Below are 27065 nucleotides of genomic sequence, written 5' to 3' on the forward strand. Positions count from 1 at the left end.
AAAAACTATTGCATGGCTTGGGCGGCCTTCAATATATATTATAGCATAATTTAAAAACTGTATTTGGGAGTCTAATTGCTAGATCTGACAGGTTCGATCACACATATTTATCGTAGTTGTGCTACAACAAACTCTTTTCTCATTTCAACAGAGATTGCGATCTAGAAATTTAAGAGAAAGGAACAATAGTGGCTAATAGACGTGAAATGCACTCGGAGCCCTTACTGGCCGATGTGTAGACTTTCTTTTTTCTGACTGTTCACCGCAACCGTCGTGCACTCATGATGGAGAAAATCCTAATCACTGAGAGGGGCTTTTTAACAGGCATCTTTTGGACAAGCCGGGCTCAGCTGATTTCCTATATGCTGGCCCTCTTCTCTGGGTATATTTGGTTCGCCGTTAAAAATAAGAGATCAGAACACGCCGGAAATGCTGCGGACAGACCGTATATATATATATTGTACCGCAAAAGGCTTAGACGAGCCTCCAATGAGCAAAAATGTCTGCGCAACCAAAACAACTTCTCTTAAACCTATTTCCCTCCCAATTTTCCCCTTCTGGCTACCTCTTGGCTACTGTTCTTTCCTTCTAGGCATGACTGTCTCATGGTTTCTGGGTTTTTTTACTATCTTTTGCTGCTGTAATAACTAGAACATGTATGTTAATGCACTGAAAAGATTACCCATCTCTTATTTATGGTGTGTTCCTTTATTTTTTCTATACCTCCATTTTGTTGTGCATAATTTTCATACCAAATAATCAAGAAAAACATAATTCTAACGCTGCAATCTCGAAGGGGCGACCAAATAAAATTTCTTGTCGATCTTTGAAAGCGGAAGCTCAGGTTTGACTCCTCGAAACATCTTACCCTGTTTCCTTCCTGCCTACAGGGCAATATCAGCCTTGTGAACTTGCCCCCGTATTCGCTCGTACAAACACTTGCAAATGTTCGTTTTTCTCGCAAAAAATGTCTTCTTATCACTGTGTTTGCGTTGCGAAATCTGCATAGGTTAATTGATCAGCTCTTTTCAACGTAGTAACTTTTCGTCTTGCCATTTTTTCTTGATGTTTCCAAAAGACTGTATGGCGATTTTTGCCTGATATGCTATGTAATCATCTTTCTACTTCTTCTTTGTCCTTAATATGCTTGAAGTATTGCATAAACAAATAAAAAACAATATCAAGCCTTTTCTCTGCCAACCCATATTCAGTGTTCTAATCAATGCCGTACGGTTTAATGAATGCCATATTCCTCACCGACAAGAAACGTTTTGCTCTTTCCACCAAGCCTTCAAGGTAGCGGCCCTCGGCGACAATGTCGAGAACGCCGTAGTTTGCAATGTTGTGGCCGTTCCGTGCATGATTTTCGATATCACCGTACTGGATCCGCGCCAGGTTCACCTGCACGTAGCTGCAGCAACGAACAATTGAATAAGACGTTATGCAATGGTTAGAAACGGAGAATCTTTACATTTGAAGATTTCGGCCACTCGGCAGAACTTTTGCTGTTCATGGGGTACCGAACCCAGCGAGTATCAACTAACAATGTTCAATACCTGCCCACAAGAAGACAAATAGACTTAACCTTTTTCTGATATCCGCGGAAATGGAGATATTTTCTGGTTATTCACTTACTCCAATACTGATGAGCACCGAATAGTAGAAATATAGACAAGGTCAGAAACATGAATATATTTTCTCACGTCGTAACAAGATCAGGAAGGGTAAACTATCCTTCAACGTAACTTTCATGCATGCGGGAAATGAAACGAAATGAATACCATGTGTGATCACGTTTAACGTGCCCAATTTTGACTCAATCTTTTTATTTGTTTTTAGTCTTGTTTGTGGCGAAACTCTTCCGAGGGTCTCTTTTACAGCGAAACTACTAGGAATCATTGTCTTGAACGTGTTGTGACTACTGGGTTCGTCACCAAGATCGTCCCGATGAATAATTGCATACAAACTCCAGAAAATTGGCAAATGACAAACACACTCGCCCCCGAAGTGGAAAAAATCATTTCACGTGGAAAGGAGTTTGCGGCGCGCACGTGGCAAATGTGGGCTGAGCCTGGATTGAGCACAGCCCTTTTTCATTTTCCTCACTAATGGCACATTTTTTGTGAAATCAGACAATGGTAATGGCAGGTGTCATCCCAAATGGCCAGATAAGCTACTCTGCGTTACCAGCAAACCACCAAAATATGGCCCAACCCGCACATATCAGTCAGGGGGATGGCCAGTGACGGTGATGAATGATGATAAAATGAGCACCGATGAGCTGCACAACACCACGGCTTGATCGGTTACGTTTCACAATTTTGATAGCGCAATAGTCGGCTGCTAATCGCTGCTTAATATGCTTGTCTGTGAGGTCTGGTCTTACAAGTAAACATTAAAATTGTTACACAAACTTAGGAAGCTGCTGTTTTACGGTGTTTGGTGCGCCACCCTGTGGGTGTTTCCTGGTGAGGGCGAGAAGAACAGCCACCCATAGAGTATCATAGAGTAATAACTAGAGGGGAAATTGGCGCTAGTAATGCGAACACCGAGGCGCCGCTCACTCTTCAATAACAATTACCGGTAGTTCTGGAACCGGATTGCCTAGGATCGAAACAAGCCAATGGCTGCCCAAATTGTGTTTTTTTTAAACACTCTTGTTCCCTGATTCTTTGTTTGCAATATATATGGCAAACAAGAAAGCGGGTGACAAAAACTAGTCTTGTTCGTTTAAATAAAAAGCAGACGCTGAGTCGACGAGGTTGGCAGAGCAGGTTTTCCATGGGACTCAAACTTTTCTAAAAAAACTATTTTGAAAAGTCTCCGCGCTTGTAGTTTTTAATATAACAAAAGGTTTGTGCTCGCTGGAGTTATTTTACCCTGAATTGTGGACATTCATCAAGCTGCATTCCCATCAGCCACCGGTTTTGCTGGTCTTCGCCGTAGAAGCTGGCGTTCACACGAAAGGAGTGCCTGTTCCGAGCAACCTTCCTAAGCTTCGAAAATGCATTGATCTGACCAATGAGCAGCGCCGCAACTCGTGATTTGGAAGCAACTACGCCGCATACAGCGCAGTCAATTGTGTTTTCGTGTTTACTGTACTGGCAAAAAATTGAAACGTAACCGATTCGCAACCCTGGTCATATGACCTTTCCACTCAGGGCGACGTCATTTCACGTGCAGCATTCAGTTAAAGGAGAAAAGCATTTTCAACGCTTCTTCCAAAATAGGCAAATACGTTCATGCAAGTCCAAAACGGAAATGAAACTGGCTGCACGATTCAATCCATAATAACTTCCGGAAGCCATCGAGTGCCAATTCGTATCCACAACTACCCATCACGCCAATTACCAAGGACGATCGCAGCACCAGATTCCTCTATATTTGTTTCTGTATGAAACTGTATGCAGCCGCCACCACAGGTGTTTGCCACCGATTGTATTGGACTACGTATCGGGCGGCTTATTCGTATTCCTGGCCTCACTTGAAAAGTTGTGGGTACGTTTTAATTCTACATGTCAGCAGTACGCAGCTTAACCGTGCACTCGAGGGCGCCCTCACAAGAAAGGAGTAAGCGCATTCAAGGTTCAAAATTCTGCACACATGCCGTAGATGAACTGTAGCGTGCGTTGCTCTCGTCGAAATGACGGCCTGTAGGACCATGTATGACCAATTTTTTTTTTTGTATCGATGATTTCACCATATTTTGCCGAAGTGGTGAATCCAGAAATATTGGTTTTGCGGGAGGGGAGTATACACCACCTGGTAAAAATAAAACTAAAAATAACAAGCGCCTATTACCAGACAATGACTCAGTCGTTTTTCTGTTTTAACAAAGCCAGTACATTAGATAGGTCGTTCTGTGTAATATCTACACAGAAAAAAAAAATGACTGGTGACTACGATACTCACTAACGGGATATTTGGGTGCGGCTGTTTAGCTGTGGCTGTGCAATATATGTTGAGGCAAAGAATTTGAGAGGGACATATTTGTATGGTTACAGAAAACTTGTATTTGCATTGGCGGATGGAGCACACGCATTAGTTGCCTCACTCATTGTTCAGCACTCACTCTCGGTTCTGGCGTCAGCGGTGCTGGGCTTCCGCTCTGGCAGGTCGTTTAGCTGCAGCGGCTGACGAATCGCGCGACCCGTTGCCTCACTCGCACTTCAGCACTCAATCCTGATAGCTGCAATGCACTGAGGCCGCATTCACTCCCGGGTTCTCTCGACAGCAGCTATGGTGAGCCCCTGCTTCGGGGGCGCGAAGTGAGTCTCGGGAAGGGACCACGAACTGCGTCTTAAGCGAACGCCCATCATAGTCACGTGCACGCTCCCTTCACGTTTTCGCCAAGCCTCGCGCAGTGGAGCGCCTCGTGCGGGCAGAGCTTCCCGCCGCCTCTCTCCCCGCACACTTTAGAAGAAAGATTTCGCGGCGCTACGGCGAGGCAACCTTCCTTTCCGATTTCCCGACATCCTCCTGCTTAGCTTTCTTTCACTCTTCGGTTTTAAATGCAGAGCATTTCAGTAACTCACGATGTCACCCGCGTTGACGTCCGTAGTCCGCATCGCTCCCCCAAACTATATAAAAAAAATAATACTTACCGGCGCCAGGTTCCGATCCCACGGCTCTGCAGGCGGAATGCAAGGTACATTGTGCTCTACCCACTGCGCCACAAAGCCGACACAGAATAGAAGCTTACGAACGCGCCTTATATCCTTGACTCATTCAACCGTCGGCCACAGGTGCGCCCTCTCCCCCGTGTCCTCCTCGCCTTCTCTCCGCTCGCAACACCCTCTCTCGCCGCGTTCGGTTCGGGCGCACAACAGGTGGGGACGTACGCAACACCCTCTCTCGCCGCGTTGGGTTCGCGCTTAAACCACATATGTCATTCGCGTGCGCTCTGGTCGCTAACATCTGTTCGTGACGTCAACATCACGCGTTCGTGTGGTGGCGCGATTTCGGCGATATAACACTCTCTCGCGAGGGGCATTGGATTGGATTCAATTGGCTTGGCTTGGCTTGGCTTGGCTTGGATTGGATTGGTTTGGATTTGGATTGGATTGGATTAAAGTGGATTGTATTTGATTGTGTTGCGTCACAGCCGCGCCACGTTGCGTCATAGCCGCGGCAGGGGGTTCACGGCATGTTTCACGTTTCACCATCGACTTCATCGACAATGTCTACGCTGGAAGACAACAATTATAACAACAACAACCAATATGTAATCCATACGACTTGCAGGCGCGCCCCCCGCGGAAACGCTCTGCAGTTGGTCGTGCCCCTCTCGAGGGGGATGTTTGTATGCTACTTTGTAGACTGTACCACGCTTTAAGTCCAAGAAGCTCCATACAAAGAACATGCGACGCTGACAAGGTACGCTAGTAGAGAAATTAAAGGTCAAGTCATTGGAAAAATGTAGGAACTAAGGAATAAAAATCAACCGAAACTTTCATATCAGCACGTAAATCCAAGGTGCAGGAATACCTTTTTGCGCTGGGTGAATTAACCCAGCGGTCAGCAGTACGACCACACATCTGCGATTGCTTTTTGATGTGATTGCTGCGATTGCTTTTCTGACACTGAAGCGCCCCCCCCTTGCTTACGCCGATGCTTGGCCGGACCACCAAATTAGCTTTCCGCTTAGCCCGTTCCTAACCTAGGTTGCTGCTGTAGAGGGGAACCATTGACGTTTGCTGCTTTTGACGGCAGTTACTTTGAAGTTAGCTGATTGTAGCTATGTATGACTTGGCAGCGGCGACGACCGGCGTTCAACACGACTGAACGTATTTGTTCTGTTTCTTTAACTGCAAGTTGGTGTCTTGGCAAGTGCCAATTTTTCTGTCGTAGTCATCGCTGCTCCCACGTGCATTTTTCTTGTATCACGTTTGTCTGCATAGCCTGTCTTTGTTCTTTACTTTGAGCATGGGTAAGGATGTCGAGAAGATTAAAGAGGAGATGAGGGCTGAAATTTTAAAGTTGAAGGAAGACCTCAAGCACGAGATGAAGTCGTATCGGGAAGGCATAGAACGTGAGCTGAGGAACCAAATTCGGGATCTAAAATTAGAGCAACAAAACCTTGCAAAGAGCATCGAGGTCACTCACGGAGACGTAAAGAAACTCAAAGAAGCGCTGAAAACTGAAGTAGAGGCAAATATAAAGCTTGCAAGCGACAATGTGGCATTTGAGGTAAAGTGCCAGGGACTAGAAAAGAATAATGTTGAGCTTGAAGTCAGACTTACGCGCTCAGAACAGTATTCACGTAATATGAACCTCGAAATTCGTGGTGTTCTTCAGCATCCGTATGAGAACGTTGTTGACGTCATTGGTAAGATTGGCTCAGCCATTCAAGAAACTATTTCCGATGCCGATATCAAGTCTTGCCACCGTGTACCGACGCGAGATGCACAAAAAAGCTACATTGTTATTCAGTTCAAAACCCGCGCGAAGCGAGCTGCCACGCTAGAAAAAGGAAAGAAAGCTTGACTGTGCAACACTGATATCGGACTTGACATGAACATCTTTGCCCTGCACTCAAGCAGCTTCTGGGCAAAGCAATCAGAAGGAAGCGCGAATGTCACTGGAAGTACGTGTGGTGTTTCAACAGAAAAAGTTTGCTAGAAGGTCGGATGACGAGCCCAGCATTCAAACTGAACACGATGGCGACCTTGCAAAAATTTGCCAAAAAAACTACAGTGCTAATCTCTGCGTTCTCGGTTCTCCAACATGCTTTATGCTGAGTTCGTGTCGCCAAATAACGTTAGCCTTCCTAATAAATCGAATCTTTCTTTTCTTCATTTGAATGCACGCTCTGCGGCCAGAAAAGGTGATTTGAGTTCCTGTTTCTTGAGCGAATATTCTTTCAATATTAGTTTTATATTCGTGTCTGAAACATCGTTTCACGAAGAATATAGCTTAATGGTATTGACAGTTATAGTCGTTTTGTTATGAATTGATTAAATAAACGGGGTAATGGGGTTGCAATGTATGCTAGGAACGATAAAAAATGCGAGCGCATTTGTAACTATAGTATGACCACTGATGACTATGAAATTCTAACGTTTAGACACGACAATCAAATACTCTCGGTTTTGTATTGGCCACCAAATGGAAGCATAGATAAATTTCTAGATTGCCTAGAAGATTTATTTGACTATGCCAATATCAATAACTTGCAATTAACATGCGTTGGTAATTTCAACATTAACGTACAAGAGAACGACATGGCACACAAACTTAATATCCGGCTCTAATCATCTGGCTTTAATAATTTAATTACACCTACCCGAATTACAGTCACAACGTCATCCGCACTTGATCTACTGATTACTGCAGTAGAAACGCCTGCCTACTGCGCAGGTACTATTGCATATGATGTTAGTGATCACTACCTGGTTCTTGTGATTTCTGAAAGCATAGTCAATCGTTAAAATGCCCAGAGTAAGCCTTTCACGTTTCAATATATCTCTGACAAAGCATTGGAAACATTTAAGGAGGACGTCCGAACGTATGACTGGAGTGAAGTGCTTGCTAGTAATAATGTCGATACAGCTTACTATAAATTTATGGACGTTTTTACGCATATTTACTCTAGTTATGTTCGTACGAATACAAGCTGTTGATCTAAAAAGATAAGAAATCCGTGGGTCACGCCGGAACACCCTAAGTTGACAAGAAATAAGAATCTATCTTACGTTAATTGCTTGAAAACTCGATCGGAACCAAAATAAAAGAATTTATAACTTTAAGAGAAAAAGTTAATGCTGCATTGAGACAGGCAAAAAATCTATACTGTCAGCGACTGTTCTCCGACATATGAAAAAAACGACCTGACGGCATATGGAAAACAAAAAAAAACGAACTGGGAAAATATTAAACTTCCATGTCCCCTCATGTAATTACTGTGAACAACACAGATAAGTGGTAGAGCCCTTGCTGACTACTTTAACAAATATATTGTAAACGTTTCCATGCCCCATATTGTTGTCTCGTCGACTTCAAGCGTATTTAACTATGGCATAATGGATAGCATTTTCCTTCACCCTACGGACGAAGCTGAAGTTCAGACTACCATCATGAGCCTCAGCAACAGTTAAGTCCTAGACTTGGATAATTTGCAAGTGAAACCAATAAGCTTTGTCATTGAATATATTACACTACTACTAATCCACATATATATCTGCCTTTAGACTATCATATATTTCCGTCTACAATGAAAAAAACTAAGGTATCTGCATTTTACAAAGGAGGGGCAAAAAGCCTAGCTACTAATTATAGACCAATATCAATAGTACCGCTGTTTTCGAAGGGGTTAAAAAATTTATATTTAGGCGCATATCAAATTTTTTGGAAAGACCTAATGCTTCGACTGATGCCCAGTTCGTTTTCAGAGAGGCGCGATCGGCTGAAATATCATTGCTTGCAATTAAATAAACTATAGTTCAGAACATCAAAAATGGCGACTTTACTCTTGGCCTTTTCGTGGACTTCAGTAAGGCGTTTGACTCCTTAAATCATCAGATCCTTCACAAAAAACTCTCATCATTGGGACTTCGAGGAACATCACTTTGCCTAATTAACTCGTACTTGAGTAACAGGAGCCAGCTTGTAAGCCTTAGCAACATGAAATCTTCTCCACTACCGATTCCTCGCAGCGTCCCCCAGGGAAGGGTTTTGGGGCCCCTTCTATTCAACTTATATATTAATGACATTGTGTTTATCGACGAAGGTGTGAAATTCTTTATTATACATGCAGACGACAGTACTGTTCTTGTTTCAAGCAAAGATGTCAATATTCTAAGAGTAAGGTGTAACTCTCTCCTTGATAGGTTGCCGATGTGGGCAGAGGCAAACTGCCTCAGAATTAGTGTAATAAAACAAAAGCTGTATGTTTTCGAACTACAAATAAGGCATTCAAACTAAGAAATAGCCTAATTCTGAATAACAACATTATTGAAGTGGGTAATGAACACAAAATTATTGGTGTCTGGTTTTCGTGTCACCTGAGTTGGGAGTCGCATGTGAGATATGTTGCCCATAAACTCTCTTCGATAGCAAGAGCTGTATCTCGCTGTCGGATGGTCATGCCAGTGAATCTTAAACTGCAAATATATTATGCTTTGTTCACCTCCAAATTAACTATTCCAACTTAGTTTGGGGAACGACAACCAAGAGAAACATTATTAAAATATTAATTTTGCAAAAAAGAATGTTACGACACATAGCAAATGTTGACAGGTTATTCTTCACTAGAATTTTATCTTTACAATATAATATTATTTGATTTGAACACAACTATGAATTTCGCATACTGCAATCAATGTATTTTTGCGGAAGTGAACGTCAAACTTTCTTACGCACTTTAGCCTGTCTTACGCCCCGCGACACTTCAGTTATGACCAGAAATAGCAAATTATGGTTTCTACCCTACTTTCGAACGCAATATAAGTTACAGTCGCTAAAACACAATTTACCCATGACACTTAATAAATTGAAAGATACAGCCATTAATTTAAAAAAAAATTACGGGAGTATTTTATCAACATGAGTGTACGTAATTACTTTACAGAAATGAAGGCAGATGGTGACAACGTAGGCAAGATAGAAATTCTATGAGTGCGAATAATGTATACAAGTAACATTTCTCGTGTTTTGATTGGTATCTTTTGTTATCGTGTATATGAAAGTGACTGAAATTGTGTTATGAATCCGGTACAGTTTGATTTGCGAAGTATTCTACGTTCATCTGTATACTGCATGTCCTGCGAAATCGTACACAAAACTTTTTTCTGCAATTTCTATTTTTGTCTGCGCAACTTTTGCAATTTCTATACGATAATTGTATAACTTGTACAACTTGTATTATTCGTATCATTTGTACAACTTGCATTACGTTTGTTTTTGCTCAGCTGAAAGAGCTACTTTTTGCGGTTTTGTTGTCTGTTATTTTCTTGTACATTGTTGTTGTTATGTACAACGGCTACTGGGCCTAGTCAAGGTGCCGGTCGCAGCTTAAAGCCCAGGAGACCGTCCAGCGGTTGTTCTGGAAAATAAATGAAACGAAGTGAAATAATGGCAAGTGGGTAAATATTTGCACATTTAAAAGCTGCAACAGGTCGCTCTAGTGTTGACAACCAAAGATTTTTCGGTTCTGCATTAGGACCCAATCGCTACAGCACTGGGAGTCCCATAAGCACTTAATAGTCGAATAAGCTTCAAACACCAGACGCTTGTTTGCTCGGGATGTTTCTGAATCAGGATGTTCTGCTTGCTTTGATTGTTAGTACACGGTGCTCCATACGCAGCAGCATGCAGGTAACCTAGAAAACTCAGGGAGGGGTTAACTTCAACCACGGAAAAGCTTATTTCATTAGCATGTTTCTTGCATGAAGATCTTGTGATCGCACTGGCTGTTAGTGAACTTAACCATTGCGCAATGACACAGGAAAGAATACCTTCCGCAAATTGCTAATTACACCCAAGGCACGCCGGCCTACAAGCTGGTTGTTTAAAAAAGCGAAACAAAATCTGAGTACAACAGTGGACAGCTGAAACCACGGCAAAATATGGCACCTAAGGCCCTGATTTGGGCGGGAACAACGCACGGCAAGGTGCATTTGTGGCCGGTTTGTAGTGTGTGCAAACCTGGCGTATACTTAGTTATGGCTCACCTTGAGCGCACTCTCTAGGGCACTGTTAAGCTGTGAGGGGCTGACACGTCCAGCGAAAAGTTACTCATGATTTTTTAATTAAGATTAGGTGCACGAATAAGCCGCATGATACGCAGACAAACGCCACCTGCGAAATGAAGCTAGGGTGGCGGATGCTGTTCCCGCAGTCGTTCCCGCAATAGCCGGCACCGTGGCACACCGAGCGGCGGAAAACAGCCGCGCTGTCATAGGGCTGCAAAAATTTTCCTTAATACTTGTTGGCCAAATTTGGCACTATGACCGGATGCTGAATGCTCGTCAGAAATCGCTGCTTTGTTTTCGCGTGGGCAGCCTATGCACACTTTATTTGGAAATCTTAATTAAAACATCCGCAGGATATCTGAAAACTAGCACTCGTCCCCCTCCTTCTGTCCCCGACTTGTCACGCTTTTTACCCCTTATTTCTGCAAAGTCGTTGAAGTCGAAGACGTTTTCACCAACGAGCCCAAGTTTCTGAGCTGAAAATCAGAGTTGGAAGTCCGTTGGACGTTCCCAGAATAACATATTCCTGAGCACCGGAACAAGCCACGGATGATCGTAGTACTTCCCCCAACTTTCTTTGAATGTCCATTACACCACGCCCCACGAATATTTCGTGGACGCCGTTGGTTCAATAAGACATACGAAGACGAATTTTTCAATAGCCTGCGTACAACTATTCCTACATGGCAACAACAAGCTGAAGAATTCGCCGTCCCACCAGTTCAGCGTATGTAGCAAGTTTTATTGCGAAGCCGTTTACCTCCAACCAGACAAGGAAATTGTAGTGTCCACGTCAGTTGGAAACTCCCAGGCTGGAAACTCGCAACTGGCCACACCCAGGTTACACAAAGCACTGGCGCCACCAGGGATCGAATCTGAGTCCGAATGGAGAAGCGGATCGAGAGGCCGTCCTCTTGCCAACTAACTACGTCCACAGGTGGACACGGGGAGACAGACGGTGGTTTGTATTCAGTGTCTTGGAAGATGAGGGCGTGTTTGGATGCAACACATGGCACATGAGTGAGCGGGAAGCAGTGAGAGAGATGACGCCTCAGCAGCGCGTACCGAACTCCTCATCACCTTTCCAAAGACGCTCTTCTCCGCTTTCTTTCCCACGGCGCTGCTATGTTCTGTGGGGCGCCCCAGAAAATTTCAGGTAACAAGTCACAGGCTGTGTGGTTTCACTCTTTGTAGAGCCATGTGTGGGAATTCAAGCCACGCCGCATGGGTAATAGTTCTGCCTGTCTTTTGCCGCTTCGCAGTGCAACCACCCTCAGCATGGATTGGGGCCAATTTTTTAAATTGCTTTGGTGAGCCTATTCGACGCTTGTTAATAGCGGATGGACATTTTTCTTTAGACGTAATGTGTTCAAAATCACCGAACCGTAAAATTCGCCATTAAAGGAGCCACAAAGAAAAAAAACAAATTTGCTTCATTCAAAAGATTGCTTCATTAGAATCATACTGAACTTAAACTTGGTTCAAAGAAGCTGTATAATTATGGAAAAAGGCAAAGGCGATGCGACCCACTCGCTCATTTCCCGCAACAGAACATATGATATCATACCAGCCCCCTTCTGCGATCGGCGAAGGCCGGCAATGGCCAACGCAAATTAGGCAGACGCTATAACGTTCCCGAACGGGCTATTTGCGCTTAAATTTAGGCCACATTCTTTTTAAAGCAGCAAGAATGGTGGGACCAACAGTAGAAGTTAGGAAAGACCACATTAACATAAAAGTATGCATGCGTACTGCTGTTGGTATTGCGCGAGGTATGCCTTGGTTTTGCTGCACCGGACTGTGGCTTTGGGGTAGTTTTAGACGACACTGGCCGATCGACGCAAGCTACGTTGTCTTACATGACCATATTTATTGAGCGAGCAGTATGTTTTATGAAACGAATATTTTTTCCCCGAACAAAAACAAGCCAGGTTCAAATACGGTCAAAAACAAACCAGAGGCAGAAAACGGCATGCCACGGTATGGTGGCGCCATCTACGTTCACTGATGGTAAACAAGGCTTTACAATCGGCTGCAGAGCAGTGTTGTACGTAACGGTGTTACAAGGAACGGTGTTCCTAGAACTAGTTCCTTTTTGGAGGAACGGAGGAACGGCACCGTTCCATTAAGGGTCGGTGGAACTGTAACGGTAACTCGGTACGTTTTTTAAGGAACGGCAGGAACGGCGTTCCTGCCGTTATATCGCTAGGATTTGGCTGTTTTTGATGCCAAGGCTCGAGTACAAAAATATACAAAGCGCTACTGCGTTTCTCTTTCTTTAAGATGGTCAGTTTGCCCGCCCTTCAGCCGTACGTACTTCCACGAAGGTCAAAGGCAGAAGAATAACCAGGCAGCAGGCCGCAGCTTGTGTTTGCTTTCATGCTGGTTTCTTACGCGGCGTTCGACGGGTGAATAGCGTAGCCGCGAGAATGCTTTTCAACCTTCATCGTTTGTCTGGGGAAGCCACAATGCGCGTCTGGCCGATAGAATTGTTCCCTGCCGGGGAAAGAATAGAGAGTTTTAGCAGTCCGTCCGTTCTGTCGTATGCGTTGTTACGGGGTTGACCGGGATCCGGCTGGGTGCGTGGGCATTCGTCGCGGTGGCGGGATTAGTTCCGCGGGCCTGTCTTCGCCTTCGCCATGTCCGCGCCTCCGCACCCTTCCTACTCGCCCTTCCGCGCGCTCAGGAGCAGACCGGTCCCGGTTAGCCCAGTAACAACGTAGCCAACGAAACGGACGGACTGCTAAACGGGATCCGGACATTTCGGTGTCGGGCATTTCGGTCCTGGACGTTTCGGTGTGGACACTTCTGTGCACGGACATTTTGGTGCACGACGTCTTGGCCTAGACATTTTGAATGAGGGGATGTCCCAGGCATTGTTTGAACATTTAAGCTTTAATATTGTAATTTGGTGACTTGATATGATTTTACGTTCGAGACTTGTGCTTGCGCCACCGTCCATGGAAACAAACGCTAAACCATGGCAGAGCATTGCCATGTGAAAGCCAATTTTTGTAGTAAATGGTAAAAATTAACGTTGTTAATTTGGATCCGTTCAACCATTTTTTTTGTTATTTTACCATTTATGAACAACCCTAATACTTTAGGTGTTACCAAAGCGCTTTCCTTTCACTTCACCCAACAGTGCAAGACGCTGCTGCTTTTAGTCTATTCCACCCCCACCCCCCCACCCCCCACTAAACTTACGCGAAAAAACAACAGAAAAACGAGGTCGATTAAGGGCGTGTGCATTTCGTTTTAATTATTCTCTCAATCAACCTCGCCTTCGTTGCATTTGGTGTAAGTTCTACTTAAAACTAACAAACCAACGATCGCACTTACGGTGGCGTTATTTGGGGGAGGAGAAAGCTGAGCCTCGCCGGCAATGATCCCCCTAAGTAGAGAGAGAGGGGTGTCACTTGTGCTTCACCATTGCGTCGACTGGACTTTGAAAACTTGAAGACGACTGTTGCCGCTCTCGTCACAACAGCCTATTCATTTTTTTGGTCCTTATAATAGGAGGAAGCGATGTATACCTGGGGTGTCCATGATATGCGCGACTTGATGAGTTAATTCCCAAGGGGGCGACTGAAGGCGCAGAAAGAACGATTCCTGGAGTGGGGGCGCCGTCGGTATGACCGCGATGCGCGGAAGGGTGTAGCCAGTAAACGATAGTGGCCATTGTGTTCTCAGCGGCTTTTTGGGTGGCTTTTTGTGTCACATTATAGAGGTTAAGTGCGCCCATGGTGAATGTAAAGCTTCTTTTCTGTTTTAAACGCGAAGTGTGCTATGTCATTGTTCTCAATGTATCACCAAATTCCTGAAAAAGCCTCCACTAAGAGGCTAGCGGTATGTTCTAAATAAAAAATAAAAAATCACTGCGGTGACGCTTCGGAGACCGTGAATTCCACCATGCCAGTAGGATTTTTAGGCGAAACCGAAAATAATATGGCTGAAAAAGAAATCTGGTCGAGATTCAAGTGTAAAGTCGGGGGTAGGTGCTGCTAGGACAAAAAATTAAAATGTGGTAAATATAGACTTGTAAATATTAAACGAAGGTTGGTTTTCCCGAACAAAATGGCTGGATTTTGTATGCACAACCGGTACGCGCTTAATCAGCATTTAGGACATTAGAACCTGCGGCTGTTTTCCAAAAGGCCCGTTTTTCCTCCCCGACAATATCCTAGACCAGTGTTCGCGAATTCATTTTAGCAACGCAGTCCAGCCTACGTAATACTCTTCATAAGGTTTTCTTCATTATGGGGGACTAGCTAATGTTTCTTACTTTTTGGATATTGAGAGTGTGCATGTAATTTCTGTAATTTGAGGGTGAGTAATTTAAAAAAAATACAAAAGAGGCGGTAGATTATCGTAAACACCGGTTAATTGTGTTAGCTAAAAAAGAGCGAACTTAAATTAACAACCTGTCATAAATGAAAAAAAAACGTGTGCTAAAGAATTCAATCGGCTGCATAACAGGTGTCCCCAATAAGAGGTATTAAGCAAAAATATATAAATGTAGAATTTCTAAAAATACCTGGCAAAGATCGAACATGGCATCAATCAAAAAAATAAATTCACTGCTCCAGATTGTTGTCCATAACCCACATTAACCAGAAATAAAAATAGAACAGCTGTCGCAAAGAGGCAAGCACCGGATAATTTGGTCGCTGAAATGTCCGTACACCGAAATGTCCGTACACCGAAATGTCCGCGTACCTAAACGCCCGTACACCGATATGTCCGTACAACGATGTGTCCGTACACCGAAATTTCCGCACTGAAATATCCTGCACCGAAATGTCCTCGAGCCGTCTGGAGGTTGTCCGGTGCTCCCTGAAAAAATTCGCCTAGGAGCGTTTCTTTTGATTATATTTACCTCCAGATAATCTGCTGCCGGTGGTGTTATTATTCGTATAATATACGTAGTTCGATGTGAGTTTTAATAGTCTCACTTAATTTCGACCCAGGATTATCCCACACTATGTTTACATTTAAAAACCTAATTGTAACGTTAATGTAACGACACATTCCAATTTGCGAAGTGGAACTGGAACGCGTTCCTTCCGCAATAAAGGAACTTGTAACGGGAACTCGTTTCAAAATTGGCAAGGAACGAGGAACGAGCTTTCGTTCCTATTTTGGAGGAATGTGTACAACACTGCTGCAGAGCGGTCGGTGCCTGTGATGTCATTGCAGACCGCGAAAACACACGATTTAGCGGGAAGAACAAATTTTTAACGTAAATTGTTTAATTTCTCAGTGAATAAAACATCATTTGCATCCGGACAAGCGCTGGGTACACTATAAAACACAAACTTTTTCGAATAAAACAGACTTGTATTTTCTCTTCAGGGCTCCTTGAGGTTCTCTTCTGTGGTCTGTTCGCTGCTATTCAACGCAGAAATTTGGTCTAGTTGGTGATACGACTTCGACATGGTAAAATGCCCGCAAGACGGGGACAGAAGGAAAGACAGTGATACGGTAGAAGCGCTAAACATCAACTGAGGGTTTATTGACAGGAAGGGCTACATACACACAAATGCGCAGAAACAAAAAAAAAAGATACGAAGGCGCAGCATTCGCAGAAAATGTGATTGACGCTGTTGATAGACTTTTTCTTTTGTGTGCAAAGCCAGAGATAGAGTGCGTACGCATTCGTCATTTTCCTTGATAATGTAGAACGCCTTGTTGATCGTTGAAAATGCTGCGCCGGACCGACCAGACGCTGCATTAATGACAGATTGAGAGAGCATCGCACAGCCACAAATTGATTGGCGGAAGAGGATATTTGGCAGATCACTGCTGGTGGTTCTCTTGCACGCCTGACGTTCAGGGAACACGTGTATAGCGCAGCTTTAGGACGCAACTACAAAGATGTATTTTCGAGGAGTTCTTTATTATTAAGGAAAATGACAAATGCGCAAGCACTTCGTCTCTGGCTTTGCACACAAAAGAAAAAGCTTATCTACAGCGTCAATCACATACTCTGTGAAAGCTGCACCTTACGTATCTTATTTATAGTTTCCGCGCATTGGTGTGTATGTAGTCTTTCTTGTCAATAAAACCTCAGTTGATATTTAGCGCCCGTCCCGTATCACTATCTTTTCTTCTGTCCCCGTCTAGTGCGCTTTTTACCATGTCGAAGAACTTCGCAGATAAAATAGAACCACCAATCAAAAACGGCTGTGAGCCCAGTAACAGATTGAAAATGACAATTCAATTTTTTAGTATGTCGAAATGATTCATTAGTATGAGTGGCGCGTGGGCAATGTCAGTCAGTGCGGTGAATGTTATTACCATACAACCCAACCCCCCTTTCCTTCAAACAAAAACCACATGCTCAAAAGCGCGTAATGCGTAAATCAAGGCCCTACCCTGACCGTGGTGATTTAATCTCTAGGTGATTGGCTCAATTTCACTAAAAATCCACGTTTCTGCAAAAACGATACAGGTTTCGAGAATGCAGCCCATAATTTCGGGATTTCGTTGGGCCACAAATCTACTTTACGACCCCTTGGTGTATGAGAACTTTAAGAACTTGTCTCTAAAAAAATGAAATAAAACGGCTATTACACTAAACGCGTTTGCCAAGATTTGTGAAAAGTAGTTTTTTCAGATGACAGGAATATTAAATCAAATTCCTACGCAACCTAGAAACCTGAACGAATTCGAGATCTCGTGAACGATGAGTCTCATTCCACAAGTTTGTCATGGGAATTTGATCAGAGAATAATTTCTAGGCCTGGTAATGCAATGAACCTCAAAGAAGGCTGCCTCGCAACCGGGTACGTAACCCCTAAAGACTTCGACAAAAACCGGGAGATTTCAACACAAAAGAAAAGTAAAAGCCTGTAAAAGTAAAAACCTGTGTCTGTCGCGGTATGGAGCCTGCGCCTATCCGAATGCTTCATTCTCACATCGTCGAAGCTCAGTCGAAACTCAGATGACGACCATAATCGGTTACGACGAAGCTTCACTTCCAATCATCCTCGTTGTTAGGCGGAGGAGTGCACAATTCCTTCTTCGTTTCGGAGTTTTCCTGTTTTTTCTTTTCCTCCCATTCTTTTATGTATCGAAAGTTCGTATCTAGCATATCTATACGGAGATTCACCAAAAACAACTTTAGTTAGCTCTCTCCCCGCCGTTGCTTGTCCCTCGTCTTGTCTGTGGTTGTATCCATCGTGAAAACCGTGCCCCAACACGCCCTAACTATTTTCCCCTAAACATGGTCTCAATAAAAGTGGCGTTGTCTCAAAATGTAAATGAGAAGGCCAACTCACGTGATGTCGAAAGCCATTCCACCCTTAGTCGAATTATAGATTTGCATTCGTTCTTTGTATAAGTCCCAGCTCCAGTCATCACTCACTCCGTGTACCACGCCTCTTTGGTCTATGTAGAGCTTGTAGTAGAACAGATAGTGGCAAAGCCCATCCTCTGGGTAAGAGAACGCCTGGGTGGCGTAGGCTCCAATGGTGCAGACCAGCTCTTTGACTGCAAGCAAATACAAAAATTGATCGGCTTTTGTGACCATGTCCCACAAGATCGCATTATTAATAACATAATGAAAATGCGCAAGTTTCTTTTTTCTCACTTTGTCCCAATGTATGTTTAAATGGGAATATATTTAGGAGCTATCCCGGGTGGACATCATTCTTGAACGGAATCAAGAACGGAAGAATTGTCCGCAGTGGCTATGGGGTGAAATATTCTCATCTAGCAGTATTACCCAAAAAGGTGCAGCATGTATAGCATACGATCCTCTGTGCTCTTTAAATACTGCAATACCACACCTATTACATCGGACATCACTTGAACTCCTGGGCACGCCGGAACGTTTGGCAATGAAAGGGCCCGCTCGTTAGCCCACGCAATAAGAACCCGTACGCAAGACTTCTCATAATAAAGGTCTTCCCCAACAACGGCCCGGGTAGTGCGGATCTACTTCGACTAAACAAAGACAGCACCCTTCTTCACACGCCACTCTAAGCAGGCGACAGCAGTCACTAGTTTCGTTTTCTAGAACTAGTTAGCACTCTTAGAGTGATAGAGTAGAGGCCCCTGTCTACAATCAGTTGACACATTTCCCGAATGGCCGTCACGTGCTCTGGGACTGCCCTAACATCGCAAACACCCTTCCTCACGCTCTCTGCTAAGCTGCACCTGCACAGACCGCTCAAACTGGCTCTCAGGTCTCGGGCGATTACCCTGTTGTACCGGTTCAGCCCCTTGCTCTCATGCGGCGGGCTACACTGTAGGAGCCGAAACCTCTGCTATAATCCCCGACCCTTACCCGCCGCGGTGGCTCAGTGGCTAAAGCGTTGCGCTGTGGAGCACGAGGTCCCGGGTTCAATCCCGTGCCGCGGCGGCCGTTTATCTGATGGAAACAGAAAGAAAAACCACCCGTGTGTTCGAGATTTTCGCGAACGTTAAAGATCCCCCAGGTGGTCAAAATTATTCACGAGCCCTCCATTACGGCCCGCCTCATCGCCTGTGTTGCGTCGGCGCGTTAAACCTTACAATCACACAAATCAACTATGGTTTCCGATAACATCTTCTATGAGATAAAGTTTATTCTGTCCTCTTCTCCCTCCAGACAAACCCTGTACCTTTAAAAAAGCCACACTAACCATGTTTTATTTTCGGGCTACTAAAATTTGTTCAACCGGCCGAGATACGCCCATTTCAACTGATATTTGTTTTTTTCAACTCACTTAGATATTGCACAAAAGGACCTGAGAAAACTCCTTCACCTTAAGGCAAATGTTTTTTCGTAACCCTGTAAAAATGACGCCATATAGCAAAGCAGCCTATGAATGACGTAGATCTTTTCACAAGGCGATAACATCTAGCGTAGCGTTCTCGGTGCTTTGAAGTGCCAGAGATCTCCGAGGTAGCCTTCCCTCAATCCTGTGTGAGCATTTTGAATGTGTGCTGGAATCCCACGCAAAGACAGTGCGGTTTTTCGGCTTGTGCTTCTTTTAGTTCAGATGGCCGTACATTTGGGCACGTCTAAGCTGCAGAGTAAGAAGAGGCAGACGAAAAGCTATGACTCCACCCGAAGCCCCGCTTTGCCACTATCAGGAGAGCACTGCACTACGGGAATGCATCCACTGGACAAGTTTGCCGGTGACACTATAGGCGACAGCTTACAGCGGCGATAGAGCGGTATTGTCAAAACTAAAGAGGCCGGTAGCAGCATTATCGAAACCATAAAATGATAATCATTAGTGATATATGCCTCCCTTGCGATTTCGCATCACTGAAAATCAGAAAAAAGCGAGGACTGCGCCGTAGACAACGACAGATGCTGCCGAGATATACCGTATTTACTCGCATAATGATCGCACTCGCGTAATAGTCCAACCACTCCATAATGCCGTCCAAATTCGACTTTTTTTAATTTTTTTATTTCGTAAGTGTGCAATATTTCATATGTGTGCAAAGTCTTGTTGATGACGGTAGTGCGTACCTCTGTTTTCTTCCCTTTCGAAGTAGACATGGATACGTCATTGTGCAGACCCGGCAGATAAGCGATATCACCAATAATGTGTTCAATATTGAGCAGGAAGAAACACTACACTATATACACATAATATACAGGGTGTTTCACCTAACTTTAGCCAGAGTTTAAAAATATTTTGATGCACTGGAAGATGATGCAACTAAATGCATGTTGCTACCTTTTCTATGTAGTTTCTCACGCTATTTTTTGTATGTTGCCTAGTTAGGTAATTAGTCAATTTTAATTAGCCAACTTTCTAACCAACGAAGCTAGGCAAAAAATCCCAATTAGGAAGTTGCAGAGCGGTATTCAAAACCTCAGAATAAACGCTTTCTGTCATTGTATCCAGTAGGCGTTAGTGTTTTTCTGCGTATTGAAGATGCCAGCCAAATACAAAAAAAATACCATGTGACGTGACGGCGCGCTCGTCTTGATAACAGCGCTTCCAAACGTTGCGCGCACAAACTACCATCGGCGCTCCGCCGTTTAAAAAGTGACAGCGAAGATGACGAGCCTGTTGATTCTGGCAGAACAAGCGATAACCGCGGCGTCTGCTAATCGCTATTGGTGGTCTGTCGCGAGAGAAGCACATCGCTGGCGCAAATGGCACAGCCAACGCCTACGTTGCTGCCCTGTCGCCTTTTAAGCGGAGGCTTGCCTGTGGTAGTTCGTGAGCGCAACGTTTGGAATCACTGTTATAAAGACGCGCGAGGCGGCACGTCACGTGGTATTTTTTTGTATTTCGCGGGCATATTCAATACGCTGAAAAACAATAATACCTAATGAATATAATGACAGAAAGTGTTTATTCTGAGGTTTTGAATACCGCTCTACAACTTTCTAATTGGGATTTTTTGCCTAGCTTCGTTGGTTCGAAAGTTAGCTAATTAAAATTGGCTAATTACCTAATTAAGTCACATACAAAAATAGCGTGAGAAACTACATAGAAAAGGTAGCAAGATGCATTTGGTTGCGTGGTCTTATAATGCATGGAAATATTTTTAAACTCTGGCTAAAGTTAGGTGAAACACCCTGTACTAACAATACAAAGAAAAAAACGCGATCAGGTTGCTGAGTCGACCTCCATGTCTGTTTTGATGCACCGCACTGTAACAGGTCCAGCCACGTATTGGTCGAAGTGTTGTCACCTCGCAACAAACTCGTACCGGCGCGCTCGGTAATTCAATAAAACACGGCCTTTTGCGTCAATTTGCAAAGTGGAATGTCGGCAGTGTGCAGAGTTTTTATTATGGTTTTATTAATTATTTTTAATATGTTCATGAGAACGTATTTTTAATACGTTCATAAAAATTTTTCCCACATGTTGCTTGCGTTTTATGTGTTCAAAAATGTTTTGAAAAATTTTACCCCGCGTAATGAACGCAACCCTAAATTGACCTCGGACTTTCTGAAAAAAAAAGTGTGATCATTACGCGAGTAAATACGGCAGGTGTTTCGGCGGTGTACGACTGTGAAAAAGTCGACGTCAACGAAAACTTTGATTGTAAGGAGCGAAGTGGTTCTCGTGCCTGACTGTACCCGGCGTTTCTTTCGGAGTATCTCAGTCTTCCAAAAATAAGCTGTTAGTTCGAGCGCATCTTTCGAGGTTAGCAAATCACACAGTAACAGTAAGTGACCCTTTGTAACACCTGATAGCGCAAGGACGGTCATATAACCAGCTTCCACATCTCCCCGCATCATCACAACAGAACAAAGGGAAGCTATGTACGTGTGCTTTTGATCATAGTCATCATAAACAACAGCCTACTAATGTCCACTGCCGGCCGAAGGCTTCTCCCGCTGACTTCAAACAACTTCTGTCCTGCACTGGTAGACTCTATTGTGTGCCCCCGAATTTCCCTATTTCATCACTCAAAGGTGTTATTGGCCTTCTATTTCTTCTAGACCCCTTGCTTGGTGTACTCTCCTTCACCACAATTGTGCACCGGTTGTCGGTTAGTCTCACTACGTGGGCAGCCCAAGTCCATTTCTTTTTCTTGACTAGAACAGGGCATCTCTTAAAATTTGTTCCCTGATCCCGTAAGCTCGTTTCCCTTCCTAAGTGTGACTCCTATGATTATTCCATCCATGGCCCATTGAGCCCAACTATGTTTGCCTTCCAGTTATTTCATAAGGCGGACAGTTTCAGCTACGTATTCCCTAGTTGCATATTTTTCTTTTGAGTGATACAGATAGCTTACATATCATTATTTGGGACGGTTTGCCGAGTGGTCCCCAGCCCATACCTATTCTGCGCCGGATTTCTCTCTCGCGGTTGGGGTGAGCACGAACCATAGAGCCGAGGTAATTTTTTGCAAGCATTATAGCATTTCGTTTCATTAGCTGAATAAGGCGTTTTGGCAAGCTTATTTCTTGTTACAGTAAATTTATTTCTATATATTTTGGTAGTGCTTTCTCATTGTAGTCCCTGAAGCATTTATTACAGGTTTTATGCCGTCTCGCGCTCGACGCTTTCCTCCCTCCACTTGTTTCTATACCGTTTGCCCCTAAAGAAAACTTAAAAACATCTTTGCAACAATGACTGCCACCAATGGCGCCAATTCTGACTTCAAATGTGTCAGCCAATGCAGAAATGAAAACGTTCTAAATGAGAGCTTGTAGCCATTCCTATGGCCTGGGTATACGCTGTAGTTAGGGCAAGCAGGAAAGAACGGGCAAACATCGGATAGTTTTTGCCTGTGTATCCGTACAACTCCTGCTACCCTAAGCATAGTTCATGCCTTACAATTTAAGATACTCTCGCCATTTAAATGGATACAGCAGCAGGCAGTGGTTGTAATATCACCGCCGATATGTAAGCGCTTTGCAATCGAGATTGCGGCAGGAATAGAGATGACGTGATAATGCGGAATTCAGCTGGTCCTCTCCAGAAAAACGTCCTTGCTATCGCATGAACTGTACGGCTATTCTGGAGTCCAGTGCTTGTAAAACTGTGCTACTGTCATTTATTTATATAGCGGACTGCGACAATATTACCACACCCGTTAGTGATTGGAAATATAGCCTTACTAGGTGTTCTTGTGGTTGTGGTGGTCGTTCCGGTGTACGTTGAGGTAGTTGTGGTGGTCGTTCTGGTCGTCGTTGTAGTCATTGTCGTAGTCGTAGTCGTGGGTGCGGTCGTGGTCGGGGTCCTGGATCCGCTCCAGTCAATTGTTAAGGATGGAGCTACAGCAGGAGAACTCGGGCCGAACGATGACCTAGATGTTGTCGGCTGAACAACGCCTGCGGAATGAAAATCCACGATCATCTTTTGTAGCCTGCAGAATGAAGCCCTATCCTAACTGCACTGCTACTCTGCACTCCGAATTCATTCTTTTCCTGGCATTTTCATGTCCCTAGTCTTTAGGGCTATCTGTTTACTCTTCTTCCTTGTCCCGTTTCTCGTTAGAGATGTTCTTACTCTGACGGTCCGCCAGTGCGCGCTCCTTGCAGTATATTCCCGCTAAAGTCTACTTATCTCTGCACGTGAGCTAAAATGTTCTACGTGGGGCGTATTTCTAACCCCACTATGGTGATTTCACAGAATATTTTTGAAGAACTGTTTGCAGGTGTTCGCAAGACTCAGTGCGCTAGGCAGTCTAGACAGCAAATATCAATTTTCCGAAATATCAACCCTCACTGGGACCAAGCACACACTCTTAAAACCCTTCTATGCGCCCGTTCCCTCACAAACTCGTCGTCACGGAACCAGCTGACATTGTCCCAACCTGTGCAGTCTAGGTAGATGTGTCTTCAGATATCTCGTCTATTCAACTGTAATTTTTAACCCATAAAAAGTTTTCATGTAGAAAGAACATCCCTAAACCCCCCACACACACACCACTGCTCGCTTTCCGCTATTTTTGCGTCTGTGCAAAGGAGAACCGTCACACCTCTTGGACACGATCTTCCAATATCAAGGGAGCGCCTCAGAACACGCACGCCTTTCGGAGTCTATTCCTCACGCCGAGAAGTGTCGATGTTGCAACCGCGCATTCACTGCGGCGCATCAGTCGCAACAAAAGCACCCTCGCAATGACTCCAACCACCTTCATCAACGTTCCTCGGGCCATCTTCTTTGGCTATATGAATGCCATGTACTACCACTATAATAAATAGCAACCTTCAGTCGAATCACGACAGGCCATACCGTGTAGCCCGGCGTACGTGTTGCGTGGAATATATTACGCAGCCGCTGGCGCTTTTGATGGAGCTTATCCACCACGGGAATCATAATGCTCACGTTCAGTGCCCGAAGCCATACTACGGCCCACTTGTTTTGTCAAGGCTTGTGTCATCGAGATGGCGTTTTTCAACCCGAGGGTCAATTGTTGGAAGGAACAGTAGCCACCATAAAAAGTAATGTAACTCGCGCACCCAAATAACAGCGAAGTGTAAGAAAACCTTAGCGGAGCAGATTACCTTCGCGCGGCCCGTATCGTCACCATTGTGACACACACGGTCTGTACAGTCAGGGACTCAGAATTTACTAGCGGGCCATTCAATCATGTTTTACTCTCTCTCTCTCTCCATTAAGACCTGACGGAACCCCATTGGTGAAAGTATGTTCTCTGCCCCCGGCCGCCGCTTGAAGAACCACCCCATGAGAGTACAGACCACTATTCGGCCATTCAGGTTCCGCGCTGGCTACATAGCATATAACTCGCTAGCTTCTATAGGATCACCGTAGCGTTGGCTCCTGGTTTTCGTACTTTTCTGCCATCTGTGATGAGTAGGTAGGTGTTTGTACCCACTCATTTCCCTATCTTGTATGTCAAGGCCTTAAGGCGACGTGCTAGGCTCGTGGGCACTAACACAGAGATGGCGGGCCGCTGACATCGTGCGGAGAGACTGCATGTTTTTATTCTACTGTTCGAAGGCTCTTGAAGTAGCTTGTGGTGAACTTCGACAAGCAATGACCCGCCTTCACCGTGATTCTGCGTAACAGCACCAGGAAAGTGACCGAACAAGGCGTCGCGTTAGGCGTTGCGACGGATATGGGAGCCGATATGAAAAACTTACTTTTGGAGCCATCGCCGTGAGCGCCCGGATCTGATGGTCCTTTATCGTCGCCTTTACTGTCCGAGTTGTGATCTGCGTGCAAGCAGTACCGTAAAGCAGGCTCATTCTGACCGGCCAGAATGCAACGGCGAAACGTACATGCAATTCCACATCCCGGCGAAGAGGAAAATTTTGAAAATAACGAAGTCCTTCAACTACTGTAAACATGGAAAACCCGCGAAGGTGTATCGGTGGGAAACTATATTGACTTATCGTCACAAACTCGAGCGTACAACGCCTAAAAGTACTGTGCAATGTTTTCATTTTACTGTACAGCGCATAATTCTTGTTACATTCCGATTCATTCGGTTCGGTTCTATTCGCCCCGAGAATATGTTGGAACTCTCTCGAACGAAGCGGTGGTAACCCGACCATTCGTCGGCTCACCGGCAAGAAAATACCAAAATAAAAGCTCCGCCGCTCAGCTTTCACCGAAGCTTCGAGTTCTTTCGAGGGGGCGCGCGTGGTCTTGCCAGTGCTGAAGCGCTCCGATGATTCCAGAAGGGAGAAAGAGAGAAGCTGTTCGGTCAATGGCGGCGGGCGCGTTGTGTGTTGTGCCCTCTTTCTCCGCGCCGGCACAGTTTTAAAAAGAGAAGCCGTGCCTAAGCAAATGAGCTACGTTCGGACGTCGTGATGTGACAACGAATTCTGCCAGTTTGTGCACCGATGATGATGATGATGATGATGATTAGTGGCTCTCTCTTTGAATCGGGGCGTTAGTTGTCAGCAACCGACTTGCCTGTTTTTTTTTTCGCTTACTTGCCCTACTACCAGTTAACCTAACAGATTTGCTTCATCCCCCCAATTTCCCCCTGTTCCCTGTTTTAAACTCATCGCTCCCACCCCCTCTGTTTTCTCCCCTCGCTGTTCTAAATTCTCCTCCGTATGAATAGTACTGCCTGCGTGCCCATCCCTTCACTACTTTTCCTCCACCACCACTCCATTCGCCTCTTCGTCACCTCTATGGCCCTGATGTTGAAGTTCCCACTGGCCCCAAATCCCAAAGCCTTCGCCAGCGTCGTTTTTCCCTCACCACGCGCTGGTCGTACCTCTGCAGCCCCTGACAATATGGTCTATAGTTTCCCAATCACTGCTGAAGCATGCACATGTTTCATCCTGCTGCCTGTAGCTACCCGTGTATGCCCGGGTTCTCAGGCACCCAGCCCGTGCTTTGAAAAGCAAAGTACTGACTCTGGTATTGCCATAGAATACCGTCTTCCTAATTTCCTGTTTCTCTGCCCAATAATTCTGCAGGGTTTTTTTTCCCTTCCATTCTCTGTGCCCACTTTGTTGTCTCTGCTGCCTCTACCTGCTTTTTAACTGTTGTGTGAACCCCACTTTCTCCTACCGACTTTCCGTACCGCTTGGTCAGCTGTCTGGTCCTCCGTCTCCACCGCGTGTCCACGCTCCTCATATACCACACCATCGGCGACCAGCGCCCTGGAGGACTCAAACGTACTCCCGGCCCTCGAATCACCGTGATCGCCTCGGACAGAATGGCCTACAACGAAGCCACGCTTCCCAGGCAGCCGAATCGCCTCCGACAGCGGTGCATCGTCTGGCCCGGTCGGTGAATATTCTGGGACTCTCTCTCTCATATGCATCGAACTGTTCGTTTTATTTTGAGCTAACTACTCTAGTTCGTAATATCTATTTGTTAACGGTCCTGATTGCATCAATTTGTCTAATTTTGAACTGTTTCTTGCATTTGTATTCGATCTAAGTTGTCTCTCATTAACGTTACATTACCTCGTGCTTGTGCAGTGTTTTGCCTAAGTATAAGTCTTTGTGCTGCTTTCGTTCAGGGC

The 27065-nt window shown here is 44.8% G+C and overlaps 1 protein-coding gene across 1 annotated transcript; it reads right to left on the reverse strand.

Moving 5' to 3' along the window:
• Nucleotides 1–1215: 1215 nt before the first annotated feature.
• On the reverse strand, nt 1216–25290 carry LOC144148572 (uncharacterized). Its single transcript, XM_077680087.1, has 4 exons — nt 25219–25290; nt 23227–23439; nt 17975–18185; nt 1216–1411 (listed from the first exon to the last, which is right to left on the reverse strand). The coding sequence occupies exons 2-4, from the start codon at nt 23306–23308 to the stop codon at nt 1216–1218; spliced, it is 489 nt and encodes a 162-aa protein (XP_077536213.1). The 5' UTR covers nt 23309–23439; nt 25219–25290.
• Nucleotides 25291–27065: the final 1775 nt, after the last annotated feature.

The sequence above is a fragment of the Haemaphysalis longicornis genome, unplaced genomic scaffold (assembly GCF_048455015.1).
Source record: "Haemaphysalis longicornis isolate Haplotype H1 unplaced genomic scaffold, Haemaphysalis longicornis Haplotype H1 scaffold_8, whole genome shotgun sequence".
NCBI lineage: Eukaryota > Metazoa > Arthropoda > Arachnida > Ixodida > Ixodidae > Haemaphysalis > Haemaphysalis longicornis.